Consider the following 17,015-nt stretch of genomic DNA (forward strand, 5'->3'; position numbering starts at 1 on the left):
CAAACATAATTTCGGGACACAGTAATTAGTCTACAAGCAAACCGGAGGTTAAAGGTTAAATGAACGAAATGTATTTCGACAATTTATGTATGTTTCCTTAAATATATACATAATAAAATGTTTCACGACATAACATATCTTGTGAAAACCTTTCGTTTTATATTAAAAATATATAATATTCCAAGATTAATGTTATTGTTATAATTTATGAGTAACAATAATAAAACAAAGTTATTGTGTTATTCAGTTTACCTCTTTAATGAGATATATGAGCTTGATGGGATGAACACAGCTTTTGAATATTTGGTGTTAATAAAAAAGTCCAAAGGGTCTTCTGCATAATTTTAAAAAGCTGGCCAGTTTCACACTATAAAATTATTTGAAAGCCTCATTCAACTAATTCTATATGGCTATGAGAGTGAAGTCTGGAATTTATAGGAAGGGACAGAATGTCAATATAAATCCTGCACCTCCAGTTCTGTAACTCTGTGCATCCACTGAAATTCCCCCAAACAATGGAGCTTGGATGTTTCCCTTACAGCTCATCATACTAAAAGATATTTTCAAATGCTGGTGTCACCTCACAGTAACAGCAGCACAAACACCTTCCACTGCCAGGCACATTGTGAACTAAAATAAAACCTCGCAAAAAAGACACTCAAAATCTATACTGCAATCCCATTGTAACACCAAGGACTCAAACAATAACAACCCTACCTGTGAAAAAGCATGGGTAAATATTACACTGGGTCCTAGAATACCAATACACCACCTACTGAGGAAACAAAACAAACCCGATTGCTATAGATCCCTATGCTAGCAGAATCTCTCATCATGGTCACACACACAGAGCAGAGACAGACCCTCACCAAATACAGAATACAAAATAAAGGAGCACAAATTAGACAAAAACTGAAATGGAAACTCCAAGAAGCCAGACTCTGTGTATTAACAATGGAAAAACAAAACCACCATTCCTCATAAAACAAACAAAATCAAGAAACATAAAGCATCAGTTATAATAGTAAAACCATACTAATAAAAGAATATTTTAAAACTACTGATAAATAGAATTTCTATTAATTAAAATCATATACATTTTTTACAATTTCCCAGAGGTTATCCTCTCTCACACAGACTCACATGTCCATTCTCTCTCACACATACACTGTCACATACATACACATTCATGCTCTTATACCCACCATAACCTCTCGCTCTCACAGACACTGACACACTCTCAGGCTCTAAGACACACTCTCCCCCTCCACACACACCCCACACACAAACTCTTACTCCCCTGGATTTTCTCATACACACTCTCTCTGGCTCCCTCACATACAAACACACACACCCAGGCAAGCTCCCAGTCATTCTCACACACTAAAACTGACCCCCAGGCAGGCTCCCATTCATTTTCACACCACTCCCTCACCATCCCCCAGGCAGGCACCCATCCATTCACACACATACACCCCCAGGCAGGCACCCATTCATACACATGCACACACTAAAGGCAGACCCCCTCTCTTTCTTTTGCCAGCAACCTCGGAGCCTCTCTCATTCCTCTGCTGCCACTGATGCCGCATGGCTATTGGGGAGGCGCTGATTGCTGCTATTGGCACTGAAGCCCATTCTGCTGCCTCCTCTGTGCAGGCCCCGTGGGTTTCCAGTTCCTCCATGTTGATCTCGTACATTGTGAGATCCGCATAGAGAAAGTGCTACTCTTGACATTAACAAAGATTACATGTGCCAATCAGTAAAAAGTAATTTATTTCTTTTTTTTTTTTACCTTTGCTGTCTGATCTTAGTTTTCTAATCTGTTGGTCCCAGGCTTTTTTGTTCCACCTCCCCTTTCTTATTTTTTTGCCAATTCATTTCATATTGTCTTTTTTTCTATTTCTTTTCTCTCCATCTATCTTCTTCCCTCAAACATACAGTCAGGTTCTCATTCTCACATGCTTTCTCTCTCTCTCACACACACACAGGCTCTCACTGTCACATGCTCTCTCTCATACAATCATTCATACACAGTCTCTCTCTTGCACATGCTGTCTGACTCTCACACACCCAGGCTCTCTCTCACTCCCACATGCTGTCTTGCTCATGCACAGGCTCTCACTGTCACATGCTGTCTCTCTCACACACACACACACACACAGGCTCTCGCATGCTGTCTCTGCAAACGTTGAGATCCTCACTCCCACACCCAATCTCTCAACTCACACAGGCACCCAGTCTCTCAACTCATCTCATACACGCACACAATCTCTCAATTCAGCTCATACAGGCACCCAATCTCTCAACTCAGCTCATACAGGCACCCAATCTCTCAACTCAGCTCATACACACACTCTACGGGCCCTCAGCCTCTCTCTTACCTCTGGGCCTCCTCTTCACGGGTCGCTGCAGGATCGGCTCTGCAGCGGCCCTGATCTTCTCGGGCTGATCGCGGCGACTCTGATCTTCTCGGGCCGATCCGATCCGCGGTGGGGGCCCTGCTACCGGGCCTCTTCTCGCCCGCTGCAACAACCCGGCTCCTCTTCTGCACGCGGCTGCTTCATCTCCTTCCTGCCCGTGCGGCTCCGGCAACATTTTTCTTCCGGGGCCGCGTGGGCAGGAAGGAGGCGGAGCACCTGCACGTTTAGACGTGCCCTTTTTCTTCGGGCCGTGGTGACGTGAACTCACCACGGCCTTACCGATCTTCCGGCTGTGTATCTGCGGCACACAGCACAACGATTCTTCACTGCTCAGCCGCCAGTGGGATGAGCTCCACCGGCGGCCGCATTGGCTCCCACTTGCCGGTGTGTCACATGCACCGGGCTTGCGTGGCACAACTCAGGCGACACACCAAAGTGTCACGACACACACTTTGGAAAGCTCTGCTCTAGACTGACTCCATCTGGTTTATATCCTTTTGAAGGTTCAGTCTCCAGAATTGTACACAGTATTCCAAAAGAGGTCTCATCAGGGCCCGATGCATGGGCAATATCAACTCTTTTTTTTTTTTTTTCCCCTGTTGACTATTCCACTCCCTATGCACCCAACTGTTGTAGGGTTAAATGGTCTGTTTTCATAGCAGAACAAGGTAAACAGTGGAGTGCCTCAAGGATCTGTACTTGGACCTGTACTTTTTAATATATTTATAAATGATATGGAAAGGAGTACGACAAGTGAGGTGATCAAATTTGTGGATGACGCAAAATTATACAGATTACTGAAATCTCAAGCAGATTGTGATAATTGCAGGAGGACCTTGTAAGACTGGAAGATTGGGCTTCCAAATGGCAAATACAATGTAATGTGGACAAGTGCAAGGTGATGCATATAGGGAAAAATAACCCTTGCTATTACACAATGTTGTTCTGTCTTAGGACTTACTTCCCAGGAAAGAGATCTAGTTGTCATAGTGGATAATACATTGAAATTGTCGGCTCAGTATGCTGTGGTGGTCAAAAAAGCAAACAGAATGTTAGGATTTATTAGGAAGGGAATGGTAAATAAAACGGTGGATATCATAATTCCTCTGTATCGCTCCTTGGTCAGATAGCACTTTGAATACTTTGTGTAGTTCTGGTCACCGCATCTCAAAAAAGATATAGTTGCACTGGAGAAAGTGCAGGGAAGGGCAACCAAATTGATAAGGGGCATGGAACGGCTCCCCTATGAGGAAAGGTTAAAGAAGTTAGGTCTGTTCAGTTTGGAGAAGAGACGACTGAGGGGAGAATATGATAGAGGTCTACAAAATCATGAAAGAACTTGAACAGGTTAATGTAAATTGGTTATTTACTCTCCTAGATAATAGGAGGACTATGGGGCACTCCATGAAGTTAGCAAGTAGCTTATTTAAAACAAATCAAAGAAAATTTGTTTTCTCTCTGTGCATAGGTAAGCTCTGGAATTAATTTCCAGAGGATGTGGTTACGGCAGTTAGTGTAACTGGGTTTAAAAAAAAGTTTGGATGAGTTCCTAGTGGAAAGATCCATAAAATGCTATTAATTAATACGCAATAGTAGCTTGAGATCTATTTAATCTTTGGGTACTTGCCAGGTACTTGTGACTTGGATTGGCCACTGTTGTAAACAGGATGCTGGGCTTGATGGGCCCTTGGTCTGACTCAGTATGGCATGTCTTATGTTCTTATGCACCTTGCTTGGAGTTCTCTCATAGGGGAGCACATTATAAATATAGATAATAAATAACTAATAATCACTATAGCAGTGGGGTTCAGATTATTTTGAGTATGAAGCCTGCACCTGTGGTTCTCGCATTGTGAAAATGCCAGAGAATATCTTGCTCTACCGATATCTCCAGAAGGTCCTTTTAAGGTTAGATCATTAGCCTCATTTGTCCAGATGAAAGGGGATTCATGTCTTGGTTGGTTATTGAACTGCTGCTTCTCCCAGCCATTAGAGGTTTTGTGTTGCCTTCTGTGGGTCCAATTTAGGGACTTCTCAGGCTTGTTATAAGAACACAAGAAATTGCCATGCTGGGTCAGACCAAGGGTCCATCAAGCCCAGCATCCTGTTTCCAACAGAGGCCAAACCAGGCCACAAGAACCTGGCAATTACCCAAGCGCTATCATGAACAGCCAGCCGCATGTTTTTGCCCTTTCCCATATAGTGTGCTATATGTAAGTAAAGCCCTGCAGTGACCTCTTGGCAAGGCAGAATGCAGCCTCCTCAAAGCTCCATCTGTTTCTAAATGTCCATTAACTACTTGGTGTTGCACTAAGAGAATTACTTAGCGCGCGCTCTCTCTCTCTCTCTCTCTTCAAAGTCTGTGAGTCTTCCTAGCATGTAAGAGGAATAAAAACCTGATAGATACACAATCAATGGCTGTAGGCAGGTGCTTTCATAGTATTGCCTATTTATCTAAATCATGATCTGTTTGTATGATTGACCAGTCTTTACTAGTTTGCCATTGTCACTTCTTTTGTGTGAACACACCAAAGCCAATATTTAAAAGCCCGCTGTGCAGAAAACGGAATACATTTAATTTATCTTTATTCAGCTATGCAGTAACACTTATCTGACTGAATATCTAATTAAATCTATCTGTACAGGTTTTGTATGTATAGATTTAGGGTAACAATTTGTGCAGCCAGGTTGTCTGAATATCGCGCTACCTGGCTAAGGCCTAGATTTATCAGATTGCTGTAAATATTGCATACTGTAGAAAAAGGGTCTCATTTCACCACTAAAAGGGGGTGGGGGGGAGAGACAGAGAGAGACTATCTACAAGGCCCTTGAGATAGTTTGCTATTTATATCTCTATAGGAGGCCCACCTAGTAACTTGAGGACTCTCTCTCCCTGGGTGACATCAAGCTACATTGAGAGACCATTGTACAAATCTCATCATTGTGTGAGTTTCCTCACTCTGAAGGACATCAAATCTTCACAAGAGTGCACTGTTCTGTTCGTATGTCTCACTCTGCATGTAAAGGTGGCCCCTAACCCCTACTCTACTACCTCAACCTCACCTCGAGTTACTAGGCGGGCCTCCTATAGTAGCATAAATAGCTGCTTACTATGGTGCCACCCCCAGAGGCTCTCTCTCTCCCTCTCTCCTCATCTCTGTCCCTCCTCTCACATCTCAGGCCCTTCTCTAGCCTAAAAATGGAATTTGTGAAAAAAACCATAACTTGCATTATGGGCATATCGCACAGCTTACTGCAATTGTAAAAGAGGTGGTTATTTTCGGCGTTAAAATTGTGCATTATGGCTTCGCAAATTGCAAAGCTAGCCCACTTTTTCAGAAATCCTGCCCCCTGACTCCTCCCCAATCCCTCCCCTTTTAAAAATGTACATTGCACCATGCATTATGCTACTTATCGCGTGCGTTAAGGTGTTTTTCGCATGCAAAAACACCTTGATGCATGCAAAAATGCCATAACGCAATTTGATAAATGACCCTGAGAATTAGAAAAGCCACCTCAGAAATGCCCCAATCTTGCTCCTTACTTACCTCGCTAAGGCCTAGATTCATCATTCCACTATAAATGTAGCTATATTTATAGTGGAATGATGAGCCACATCCAAAAAAGGGGCAGAGTGATAGTGAGCAGGTGGCCGCATCACGGCAGTGCTGCACACTATCATCCCCTTAGCACCAATGAAATAGCTGTAACTATTTCCGGCACTATTGTGGGCGATTATGTGTAATACATGATCTCCAGCAGCGCTACAGGCCTGTAATTTCCCTAATCTCTGCCCAAACTCCTCCCCTTTCCCTAATTTAAATGTTCGAATCTCGATGCGGTAGTTATTGCATGCGTTAGGGCGTTATCATGTGCAATAATGCCCTAACGCACACAATAATGGCCCATCGCAATTTGATGACTGACCCTGTAAATTTGTACAGGTAGCAATTTAAAGTTAGCTGGAAAAATGAGAGAAAGTTTGAATGGCTAAACTTTTACCTAGTTAAAACCTGGTTTTAGTCAGGTAAGTCTTTCAAATATCGACCCTTAAATTTCTAGAGATAAAAGGCTGGTTCAGAACACTACTGTCAACTGCAGTATACTCAAATAAGTATGAATTTATTTCTGGTGTCTCTGGATGCATTGCTTTAAAATGCAGAGTTATTGTTAATTTTTGTCTTTTAAGTAATTTATTTGGTGAACTCATTGACATGTTTTTCTTCTTTTGTTTGATAGCATGATGGACAGCCCTACTGCCATAAGCCTTGTTATGGAATCCTGTATGGACCAAAGGGTAAGTCATATTTTCCCACTGCTTACATCTAGGAAATATGTAATTTTATTATACATTTTGATCCATGTGACAAAGTTCTAGCAGTTGTATTGGTCATGGAGATAGCTGAATTCGTAGGAGGCTATGACATCTTTTATTGTTTGTTCTTTTTAGCTCAAACGTTTTATTTATTTAATACAAGAAATAACAAAAACCAGTAAACAAACAAGCTTGAAGACATTGTATAAGGTATAATAGAACTAGGAAAAGGAGGAGCCAGCATTAAGGAAAATATAATAAAAAAGAGAGAAGAAAAAATATTGGGTAGGAAGTGACAACCAATATCTTTTATTGTTTTAACATAAAAAATAAGCCAAAATAATCTCACATAAAAATAATCAAATGTACAAATATTTGAGGCCACATCCAAACTGGGGAAAGTCTGGATCATCAGAACTGAGCAGGTGCAAACAGTGAATTGATTTTTTAAATATGAGCTATTTCCAGATCTCCTTGTCTGCTGGATCAGACCCTTTTGAATCCATTAAGCTGGTGATATTCACAGTATCATGATATTCAAAGTAGTCAAAGATTTGCATTAGCTCTGATTTTGAACAATTTAAATATGCAAATACTTTTGTTAGTATTAACAAATCCTACTAGGTTCATTATGTTTAAATCTAGGTTAAAGACTTATGTGGCAGATATACAGCTAGAGTGCAATTTTCAGTACCATTTAGGTGGATAATGTTAGGGTTGTGGACCCTTGGGCCAGCTGAGACGGTGGATGTTATGCTGTGGGAACCCACAGGAAGCGTCACAGCCGGGAGGCGGCACTGAAGAGACTCTGGAGGAGGTTTCACCACTGGAAGCCCGAGGTCCCCCCAGGAGGACCCTGTAGGAACCCGGGTCTCTTGGACTTGGGCGGGACCCTATGCAACCAAGGATCCGGACAGTGGCCGAAGAGGTGGAAGATGAGGACGGCTGGGCCCAGGGAGCTGGAGAGACTTCACCCTCTAAAGCCCGCGGCTCCCCTGGGAGGAGCCCGTGAGAGCCCAAGCCGCTGGGACTTTTATTTTATTTTTATTTATTTATTTAAATTTCTATACTGGCATTTGGTGGATGCCGTCATATCGGAGAATCCTCTGGGCCTGCATGTACCGGATATCTGAGGTAGAAGAAGAGGCCGAAGTCGTAGTCCAGGAACGAAGCAGGGTCAGAAGCCAGAAGTCAGAGATCCAAACCAGAGCCAGGGGCGGAAGCTGAAGACGGAGTTGTGGAACGGAGCCGGGTCGGAAGCCAGAAGTCAGGCGTCAATTACCAAAACCAGGAGCGGAAGCTGGAGACGTAGGCAAGAACAAAGCCAGGTCAGGAGCCAGAAGGACGATCAGGTTACACCGCAGCAACTAACAACTCAGGGGAACTGAGGAACCTGTTGCAAGGCGCTGTCTAGGTGAAGCTGCAGGGTTTAAATAAATACCCTGCAGCGTCTGACGTCATCCAGGCCGTCCTCTATGGTTTTCCTGCGCTGGCCCTTTTTAGAGGGACTCCTCCTCACAAGTGCAGCCGCCGCGGATCATCGGCGTCTCTCCCGAGGAGGGGGAGACGCACTGGGGGCCATGCAGGCTCGAGAAGGCCCTGAAACGGCCCAGGCCGTCCCTGAGGTAGGTCAAGGGACCGGGGCACGGCCCGAGACCACAACAGGTAAATAGTTTCCAGATGTACTGTCTGCAAATTGCCCCTGCCTCGATATAGCTAACAGAACATGTGGCGTTCCATAGGTGCACTTATCCACGTTTAGGGAAGGCACTCCCGAGGGCACGGTTTGGGTGGAATCAGAAAAGAATGCATGTGGATCGTGCATGCATGTTTTTTTCTGTAGAAAATCTACCGCTACAAAAAAAACAGGTGCAAAACATCCACAGGTACTTTGGACCCGTGGCAGGTTTAAAAGAAAAAGTGTGCTCTTTGCAACTTGGAGCAAAGTTGACTGCTAAGAGAGGACTGGTGGACTTGGTCCCAGCGTGGGCAGTGGCTACATCCAATGCAACAAAATCATTGCTAAAACTCATTTTCCTGTAATTACGCTGCATAAACAGGAATGGAATAAAATGTCAGTTGCTCGGGCTAGTCAGAGAGAGAGATCAGTTTTAAAAGGGAGTTAGACATCTAACTATGTCCCAGTCACAGCAGCTAAATATAGCTAATTGTATTCACCTGGGTAGTTCCTCTTTGAAAATTAAATGCAAGATGCATGGGTACAAAAGTAGCCACAGACCTTGCTCCAGTCCAGCTTATCAGAATGACCTTTTATTGGCTTATTACAGTGCTGACAACTAAAACCACAGGAGACTGCCCATAGTCACTGGGTCCACTGTAGAGAGACTATGGGAACCCAGTGGCAAAACCTACAGCATCTCAGTTACTTTACATGGGGCTGCCTGTGTTTTGTTTTTTTTCTGCAGTTCACTGAGGCAGATGCACCGATTTGATAATCCCCCTTTTTTGAGAGTTCAGCAAGGAAAATATCAGAAATTCATATATTTATATAATTAGCAGCACAGACCTTGTAATGCTGTATGGTATTTCACAAGAAAATAAGTAGATTGTTTTCCGTTAAGAATCGCTTCCATAAGAGAGAACATTTGGGACATTTAAAATGTTTTCCTTGAGTTGAAATGGGGTTTTAATTGTTTTATTGTTGTACTGTATATTTGATTTATGAAATTATATATGTTTTAAGTTGTAAACCGCTTAGATATTTCCTGATGAGCTGTGTATTAAGTGTAATAAATATAAGCATGCTAGCAGGGTGTTTGTGTGAATGGAATCCAGCATGGTAACCTTTGGGAAAACATTTTGTTTTGATCACTACAGGTGTGAACACGGGAGCTGTTGGAAGTTACATCTATGATAAGGAGCCTGAAACCAAGGTCCAGCCTTAAGAATCTGCTGGCAGCTCATTTCACTTCAAGGGGAATGCCTTCTCCTTGACCTCTTACACTGTCTGCATCCATACCCTCGCACTAAACTCCTGTCCGTAGAAGCCCTGTAGATAGCCTTGGTTTGTCTTGAGAAGAAAAATAAAGTTGGTATCCTTAGTGTCAAAATAAGTTGTACAGCAGCTGCGAAAGTTGAAAAAACATGAGTTATCCTTGATTCTATCTAAAACAGATTTGTCTGTGAGCTTTATATCTGATGTATATCTTTGATGTAAAACAGGACAATATTTATTCAAACCAGAAAACTTACATGCTTGTTCAAATAATTCACCTCCCTCTCGTTAGAACATGCCATTTTAATTCTGTGCCCCATTTTTGTTCTAATCTGAATCAGTTTTAAGGGATTTGCATGTTCTCAAATCACACCCTTTGCAAATTTTAGAAGCACCTCTTTCTGAAAGTATGCAAATACAATAAGCATTGTTTTGCTGGACTTTTTCATTAGCATTAACACCGTTAGTGGGTCATCTATAAAAAATAAATTAGCTACATTGAATGTAGCTCAGTGGAGCACATAATATGTCACAGCTGGCACTGTTTCCTCAGAAGATGTCCAGTGTTGAGTTGATGTTGGTGACTGGACTGTCTCTTTTGCAAAATAAATACAGAATACTCTACCTCTAGGTAGGAACAACATCAAAAGACTGGCTTCAGTACCTAGCTGATAGTAAGAGAGAGTATGGCTGGGAATCCTTTGATTTTCCTAAAAGCAAATATGTACTTTAAAAAATCAACAAAAGGAAGTTTAGTTCTAATTACTGACCTTTCTGTTGCTGAGCTCCAGGTGAATTACAAATCGGTTATACTAGGTATTTCCCTTCTCCAAAGGGTTTACCATCTAAGGGTCTGATTTACTATGCATTTTGATCAAAGACACAGAATGGAGAAAATGCCTTAGTTCATCAGGCCCCAAGTTAGTAACATAATAAATGATAGCAGATAAAGGCCAAAAAGGCCCTTCTAATCTGCTCAGCAGCAATTGTAGGTGCATCTACTTAAAGTAGATCAAATTCCTACATGAAATCCAACCCTTAACCCCATATTGACCCCCCCCCCCCCCCTTTAGGGCTGCAAGTGCGGCTCTGCAGGTTACCCCATGCCTTTCAGGAAGCACAGTGCAGTCGTCACTGCTGTCCTGGGCTGCGGCTGTCACTCAGTGAAAGTTGCACAGTGCTTCATTACCATTCTCTGGGGACTCTGTGTCCATCCTATGCTTTTTTTTTTTTTTTTAAGTCTGTCACTGTCCTGTTTGTACCTAAAGGCAATGGAGAGTGATGTAACTTGCCCAAGGTCACAAGGAGCTCAGTGGAAGAAAGACTTGCACCCTGGCTTCCCTGGGTCCCAGCGCACTGCAATAACCACTAGGCTGCTCCTCTATTGTGGCACTCTGATAAGATAAGCAGGGTTCCCCAACCCTGTCCTGGGGGCCCACCAGCCAGTCGGGTTTTCAGGATATCCACAATGAATATGCATGAGAGAAAATGTGCATGCACTGCGTCCATAACATGCAAATACCGAGAGGCTAATATTGAAAGCTGAAAGTCTATGTAAATTAGCTGGATAGGACTGATTTGGTTAGCTTACATGGGATATTCAGCAGCACGGCTATGCTGCTGAATATCCCCATCAAAATAGCTACTTAGCCAGATATGACACATCCATCTGGTTAACTTAACTGGATAAGTCTGAATATCGCACTACTTATCCGGCTAAATTTACTGAATAAGTAGCGGCGTCCCGATCTGCCCACTGTACGCCCTCACCTTACCCGGCTACCTGTAGTTAGCATTTTATACTTAATTCTTAACCAGTGCAGCATTTAAACTCATTTGGCAACAATGTCGGGATTCAGTACATCTGTACTATTAGACATTGACTTATTTATGCTACAGACAGTGTGTTTTACCTGTATTCCCTGAAGGCTTTTGTTTAGAACAATATTGCATTTAGCCTTCATATATTCCCAATTTCTCTGAAAGTCCTGAAATGTGCCCTTCTCAAGACACAAATTCTAGAGGCTGCCTCCCTTTTCCAGAAAAAGTATGTTCTGCTTCCAGTACCAGCCTTCTAGTGATTGCCTTTAAATCTGCCTTCCAGTTTGAATTGACTAGGTGGCATGGGATACCTTGTCCTGATTAAACACTTATCAAGCATTCCAAAAATGATTTTAACCTAGTTTTGCATTACTTTAACACATTTTCCAGAGATGGATCTTCTAGAATGTATAATTACTGCCCAACTTACCATTTTATTTCAACCCGTAGAGCGTTAACTCTCATAAGCTAGTCACAAACGTGTTAGGTTAGTCCGTTGAAAAGATGTAAGTCGTTAGCTGACCTATAATTTCCGTGTCCCACCTTCTGTAGACTGACAACGACAAGTCACAGATTGGAATGTTTATAGGGCATGGCTTATTTTCTGTGATCTTGCAAACCAGCCCTCACTTCTTAATCAGTTGTCATTATGAAAATGGTGCCAGTAGTAGAATTAGAGCAGTAGTGTTCACTGTTTTTTTTTAAGTGAAAGTTACTTTGGATCCAATGGGGCTGGAGCGGGAATAGATTGGGGAGAGGGATAGGCCTCCAATGTCATGGTCAGTGAGGGGGTCGGCTGCACCTAATGTCACAGCTTTCCAGCTAGCTGGTCACCCTTACAATGGTGCAGGACCTCCCAATCCCCTGTCAAGCATAACCTCCCCCTTCTCTCCACTGGTCCCCCAATCCCCGCCCAGTAGCTCTCACCTATCCCCAAAATTGGTGTTGTCTCCCCCCCCCCCCACCCCCCCACACCTTTTGGCCTGGAAGCTCTTTCACTCATACACACACACATTCTCTGTCAATCACTTACACCCTCTTTGACATATATTCTCTGTTTCCCTTACTCACACGCTCTCTAACACACACTCATTCACTCACCCCTCTTGCCTCTGATCCTGACTCCCACCGGTCATTCTGAGTCTGAGGGAAGATCCCGCTTCAGCTGCACGGCTCCTTCTGGCCCGCCGGACACCAGTTCTCCCTCTGCCCGCGATTTCATTGAGCCCAGCTCTAGGGAGAGAGAGCCCAGCAGCATGACTCCGATGGCTGGGAAGAGAGCAATGTACTCTCTCTTCACCTCCAGAAATTACATCTTTGCAAGCAGGTTGAGAAGCATGATGGCTGGGTGATGGATGTGCAGTACGCCTGACTCTAGTCTTCCCCTTCGGTGGTAGTATTCACCAGCTGCGCATTTGCCTGAAAATCAGAATGAAAATGATAAGGGGGTGGGGGACTTGCCGAAGTGCAATTTGACCCTGACTGAAAAGAAATAGGTGTGTGCCTAGCTGAGTTCCCATTGGAGCCCACAGACCTTACCTTGAAGAACAGTGAACTAGAGGATGGGAGCAATATAAAGAAACAAGCCTTATTGTCTCTAAAATAACTCCAAGGACTATGAAAGTACTAAGTTTCTTATTTTGTGAGTTTCCTCAGCAGTGTTACATTTATTTTCAGAATACCAGTACTGGAAAGGAGAACAGTCAGTAGGCCCTAATGGGGAAGGAATGCGATCTGCTTGGGATTTCCTTCCAAAGGTACCCTGGCCCAGTGATGCCACTAGTAGTAGACATAATATGAGCTATTCTATGTTACTGGCTGGAACCATGTGGGAAGCACATACTCTACTTACTCTGGTGTTCTGAACGGCAAACTCCTATGACTGCCATGGCTGTTACTTAATGACTGTTGGACTGCTGTGCTGTTACAAGCCCCTGAAAGGGGATATATTTGATACAGTGGCAATTGCTGTAAGGTGTGCACCTCACAGTAGCTTGCTACAATTCAATATAAAAGATTGTCTTACTACTAGAGGATCGCAGGGCCTTTGACTGACTTGAGGTCCTACTACTGTACATATTTTCCTCATTTCTGCCAGGCATTAGTAATTGAAGAGGTGTTAAAGTCATGAAGCTGCTGGAGGAAATCACAGAGATTTGTGGATTTTTCTGGACTTTGGAAGGTAATAGATGAAAAAAAGACAATCTTCATCACCAGGATAGGTGTCAACCCAGCTCTTCAGAAATAGGCACTTCTTTTTTGCAATTTTCAGTATAGAGTGTGCTCTCTTGATAAGCTTTTAAGGATAGGAAACTTTCTAACTGTCTTATTTTGTACAGAACAGTCCTGGGGTTTGTTTTTTTTATTCCACATTTTTCAAGGTTTAAAGAGAGAACATTAAGGGGCATATGGAACAAACTTGCGCTAAAAGGTTTTCAGCATGCGCCTGTGGAAACGTTTTACATGCACACTGAAATACCACTTAACAGGCGATGCAATGAGTTTTACTGAATGCATGCCAAAAGTCACTCTCAATAGAATGTGCATGGTATTAGCATGGACTTGATTACAAAAAAGTATAGTGTCCATCCTAGCTGCGGCAAAATCCCACCATGTTAATTAACCTGAAGTGAATAGGCTGCTTAGCACAAGGCATTTCTTCCCTCCTCCATCAAATGTGCCCCTCCAGAAGATTCAACCCTGTACATCTATGACCTCTGAACCTCTGCTGAACATCAAAGCTGCCCCTAAGCCCTCCCCACCACCACCAATAGGGTCCTACCCTGCCCCTCGAAGGTAGGGCTGTTCACCCAGTTCTTTTCCCCTCCCTTCCCTCTGGAATTCTTTCTTACCATTCCCAAAGGGTTCTTAGCAGCAGTTTTCACTAGTACCTGAATGCCACTGTTTAGGCCACCCGATCCGGGGCAGGTTTTACATTTTTTAACTTAGTGGATCCAGGCTAAATAACAGAGGTGAACAGCATACCACACTATTTACCTGCACCCTCTAAAGCCTAAATTTGCATATGATTTTCTTTCATTTACACACGAGTAGATAGTAATTTTAGCTTGTTCAAGTTAATAGCATCAGACCCTGGTTGTTTAGCATAAATGATAGGCCTAGAGAGAATGATTTTCAAAGGGGCTTCTGCAAGTGAAGCAGTGTTGGATGTACAGAAATGGCTTTATGCAAAACTGCCCGCTTGATATGTGGGTGAGCTTATGTGCATATTCATGTTTACCCAGAATGAGCAGAGGTATCCCTGGAGGTGAAGGTGAGGAGGTGTCAGTACTTATATACATACTTTTGGATTTTAAGAAGTATGCATGTACATAAATGTTGTGCAGATGTTTTAGCAAGTATAACTTGTGTTGATAGTTTTGGATGGGTATTTTTAAAGCATGCACAAAAGTCTGACTTGAAAATTGGTGTAACTTACATGTATTTTTGCCAACGTTTTTATACAGGTTGTTTAAGAATTATCCCTCTTAATGTAAGACACACTGGGGCAGATTTTAAAAGCCCTATGTGCATCGAGCCTATTTTGCATAGGCCTGGCGACGCGTGCAAGCCCCGGGACGCGTGTATGTCCTGGGGCTTTTGAAAGGGGCGGGGCCGGGACCGAGGCCTCCGGCACAGCGGCCGTGCCGGGGGATTGCGCGCGTAACCTATGCCTGCCCACAGGCAGGCGCAACTTATGGAATAAAGGTTAGGGGGGGTTTAGGTAGGGCTGGGGGGCGGGTTAGGTAGGAGAAGGGAGGGGAAGGTGAGGGGGGGGGCAGAAAGAAAGTTCCCTCTGAGACATCTCCGATTTCGGAGCGGTCTCAGAGGGAACAGGGGAAAGCCATCGGGGCTCCCCTAGGGCTCAGCGCGCACAAGGTGCACAAGTGTGCACCCCCTTGCACGCGCCGACCCCAGATTTTATAACATGCGTGCGGCTGCACGCATGTTATAAAATCGGGCGTACATTTGTGCGCGCCGGGTTGTGCGCACAAATGTACGCCTGCGCGTACCTCTTAAAATGCGGCCCACTATTTGTAAAGCATGCACAAGGCCTCACTGTGCTAACCTTTATCGCATAGCCCCATAATGATATATAAAAAATGATCTTATGTCCACATCAGTACAATGCCCATTATAATAATATTACCAGTACTAAGTTCAGTACCTCAGGTTTGGATTCTTCAGATCCTGTTAGATCACCTTCTCCTTACTAACCGAGTCTTTCATCAAAATGCGTTATGACGTTAACGCACGTGATAACATGTTAACGCATGCGTTAATGCCATAACGCAGGCGTTATTGTTCATAACGCATGGTGCAAATGCAAATTTTTGGGAGGGGCGGGATCAGGGAGGAGTTTGGGTGGGATTTAGTTAAATGAGGGGTTCTATCACATGGTTTTAACTCCAGAAATAACTTCACCTTTTTTTCTGGCGTTAGGCTGTGCGATATGCCCAAAGTTGCCATAATGCAATTTGTGATAAAGTTTTGGAATTGCATTTTGGCCATTTCTGGGCTTGGGGAGAGAGGAGTGGGATAGGGAGGGAGAGGGAGAGAGAGCTTCTGGGAAGGACTCACTGTGAGCACCTATTTATATCTCTATAGGAGGGCCATCTAATAGGTCGAGGTGAGGTGTTGGTGGTGGTTTAGGTTTAGGGACCAGTTTCGCATGTAGAGTGAGACGAATGAACAGCACAGTACACCTTGGTGAAGATGTGACATAATTTGGAGTGAGGAAAGTCTCACACAGATGACATTTTTTACTATGTTATCTCACCCTAGCTTGATGGTGCCCCGTTAGAGTCAATCATTTTTTAATTACCATGTGGTGCACTTGTCAGCTTATGCATGTGCAAGTCAGCACATTTTGTAAAATGCGCACGTGAAGGAAATGACCACTTTTACCAGTTAGTCCACTGGTTTGCCCAGTCTGTCTCTAGGTCATCTGGTTATCTGGCAGCCTGCACTGCCTCCTTTTCACTCTGACCTTTCACCCAGTCAGTATTTGACTATAAAGCATTCTATTCTAACACCTGATAAATAGCAGAAGTAAATATGCGCAGGTAACATCCGTACGCAGGTTGTAAGAGTGCAACTTATATGCATACATGTTGGCTGCGCTCTAGAATGCTCCTGACCCGCCATTAGCCCACCCCTTTTCTGTGTGTACAAATCTATTCCCGCACTAATACTTGTGTGTGTGTGAGGTTTATAAAATAGCACTAGCACGAATATGCACTGCTATTTACATAAGCATCTGCTATTTTGTGCATGGACATCTCTTTTAAAGTTCACTTTTAAATTCATAGAGTGAGCTCAGTATTATCTCTAGAGGAGGCTTTTCACTGTTCTGTCCCAAAACAGTAAAAATAATAGTCTGCGTTTTATCAAACATTCTAAAAAAAAAAAAGGTGAGAAAAGAAAGTCTGATATCATCATTCCATCAAATATCTCTGTTGCAATAAACATTTTTAGGGTAGTTTTTTTTTTTTTATATATT

The 17,015-nt window shown here is 43.3% G+C and overlaps 1 protein-coding gene across 1 annotated transcript in view; it reads left to right on the plus strand.

Annotated features, from left to right (window-relative positions):
- The window catches only part of CRIP2 (cysteine rich protein 2), a 255,234-nt gene extending 240,098 nt beyond the window's left edge, over positions 1-15,136 (plus strand). The window contains exons 7-8 of the mRNA XM_029598829.1: positions 6,660-6,717; positions 9,574-15,136. Of these exons, the coding sequence (XP_029454689.1) occupies positions 6,660-6,717; positions 9,574-9,641 (126 nt within the window). The 3' untranslated portion in view covers positions 9,642-15,136. The remainder of the gene's footprint in view (positions 1-6,659; positions 6,718-9,573) is intronic.
- The last annotated feature ends 1,879 nt before the right edge of the window (positions 15,137-17,015 follow it).

Source organism: Rhinatrema bivittatum, chromosome 4 (genome assembly GCF_901001135.1).
Source record: "Rhinatrema bivittatum chromosome 4, aRhiBiv1.1, whole genome shotgun sequence".
NCBI lineage: Eukaryota > Metazoa > Chordata > Amphibia > Gymnophiona > Rhinatrematidae > Rhinatrema > Rhinatrema bivittatum.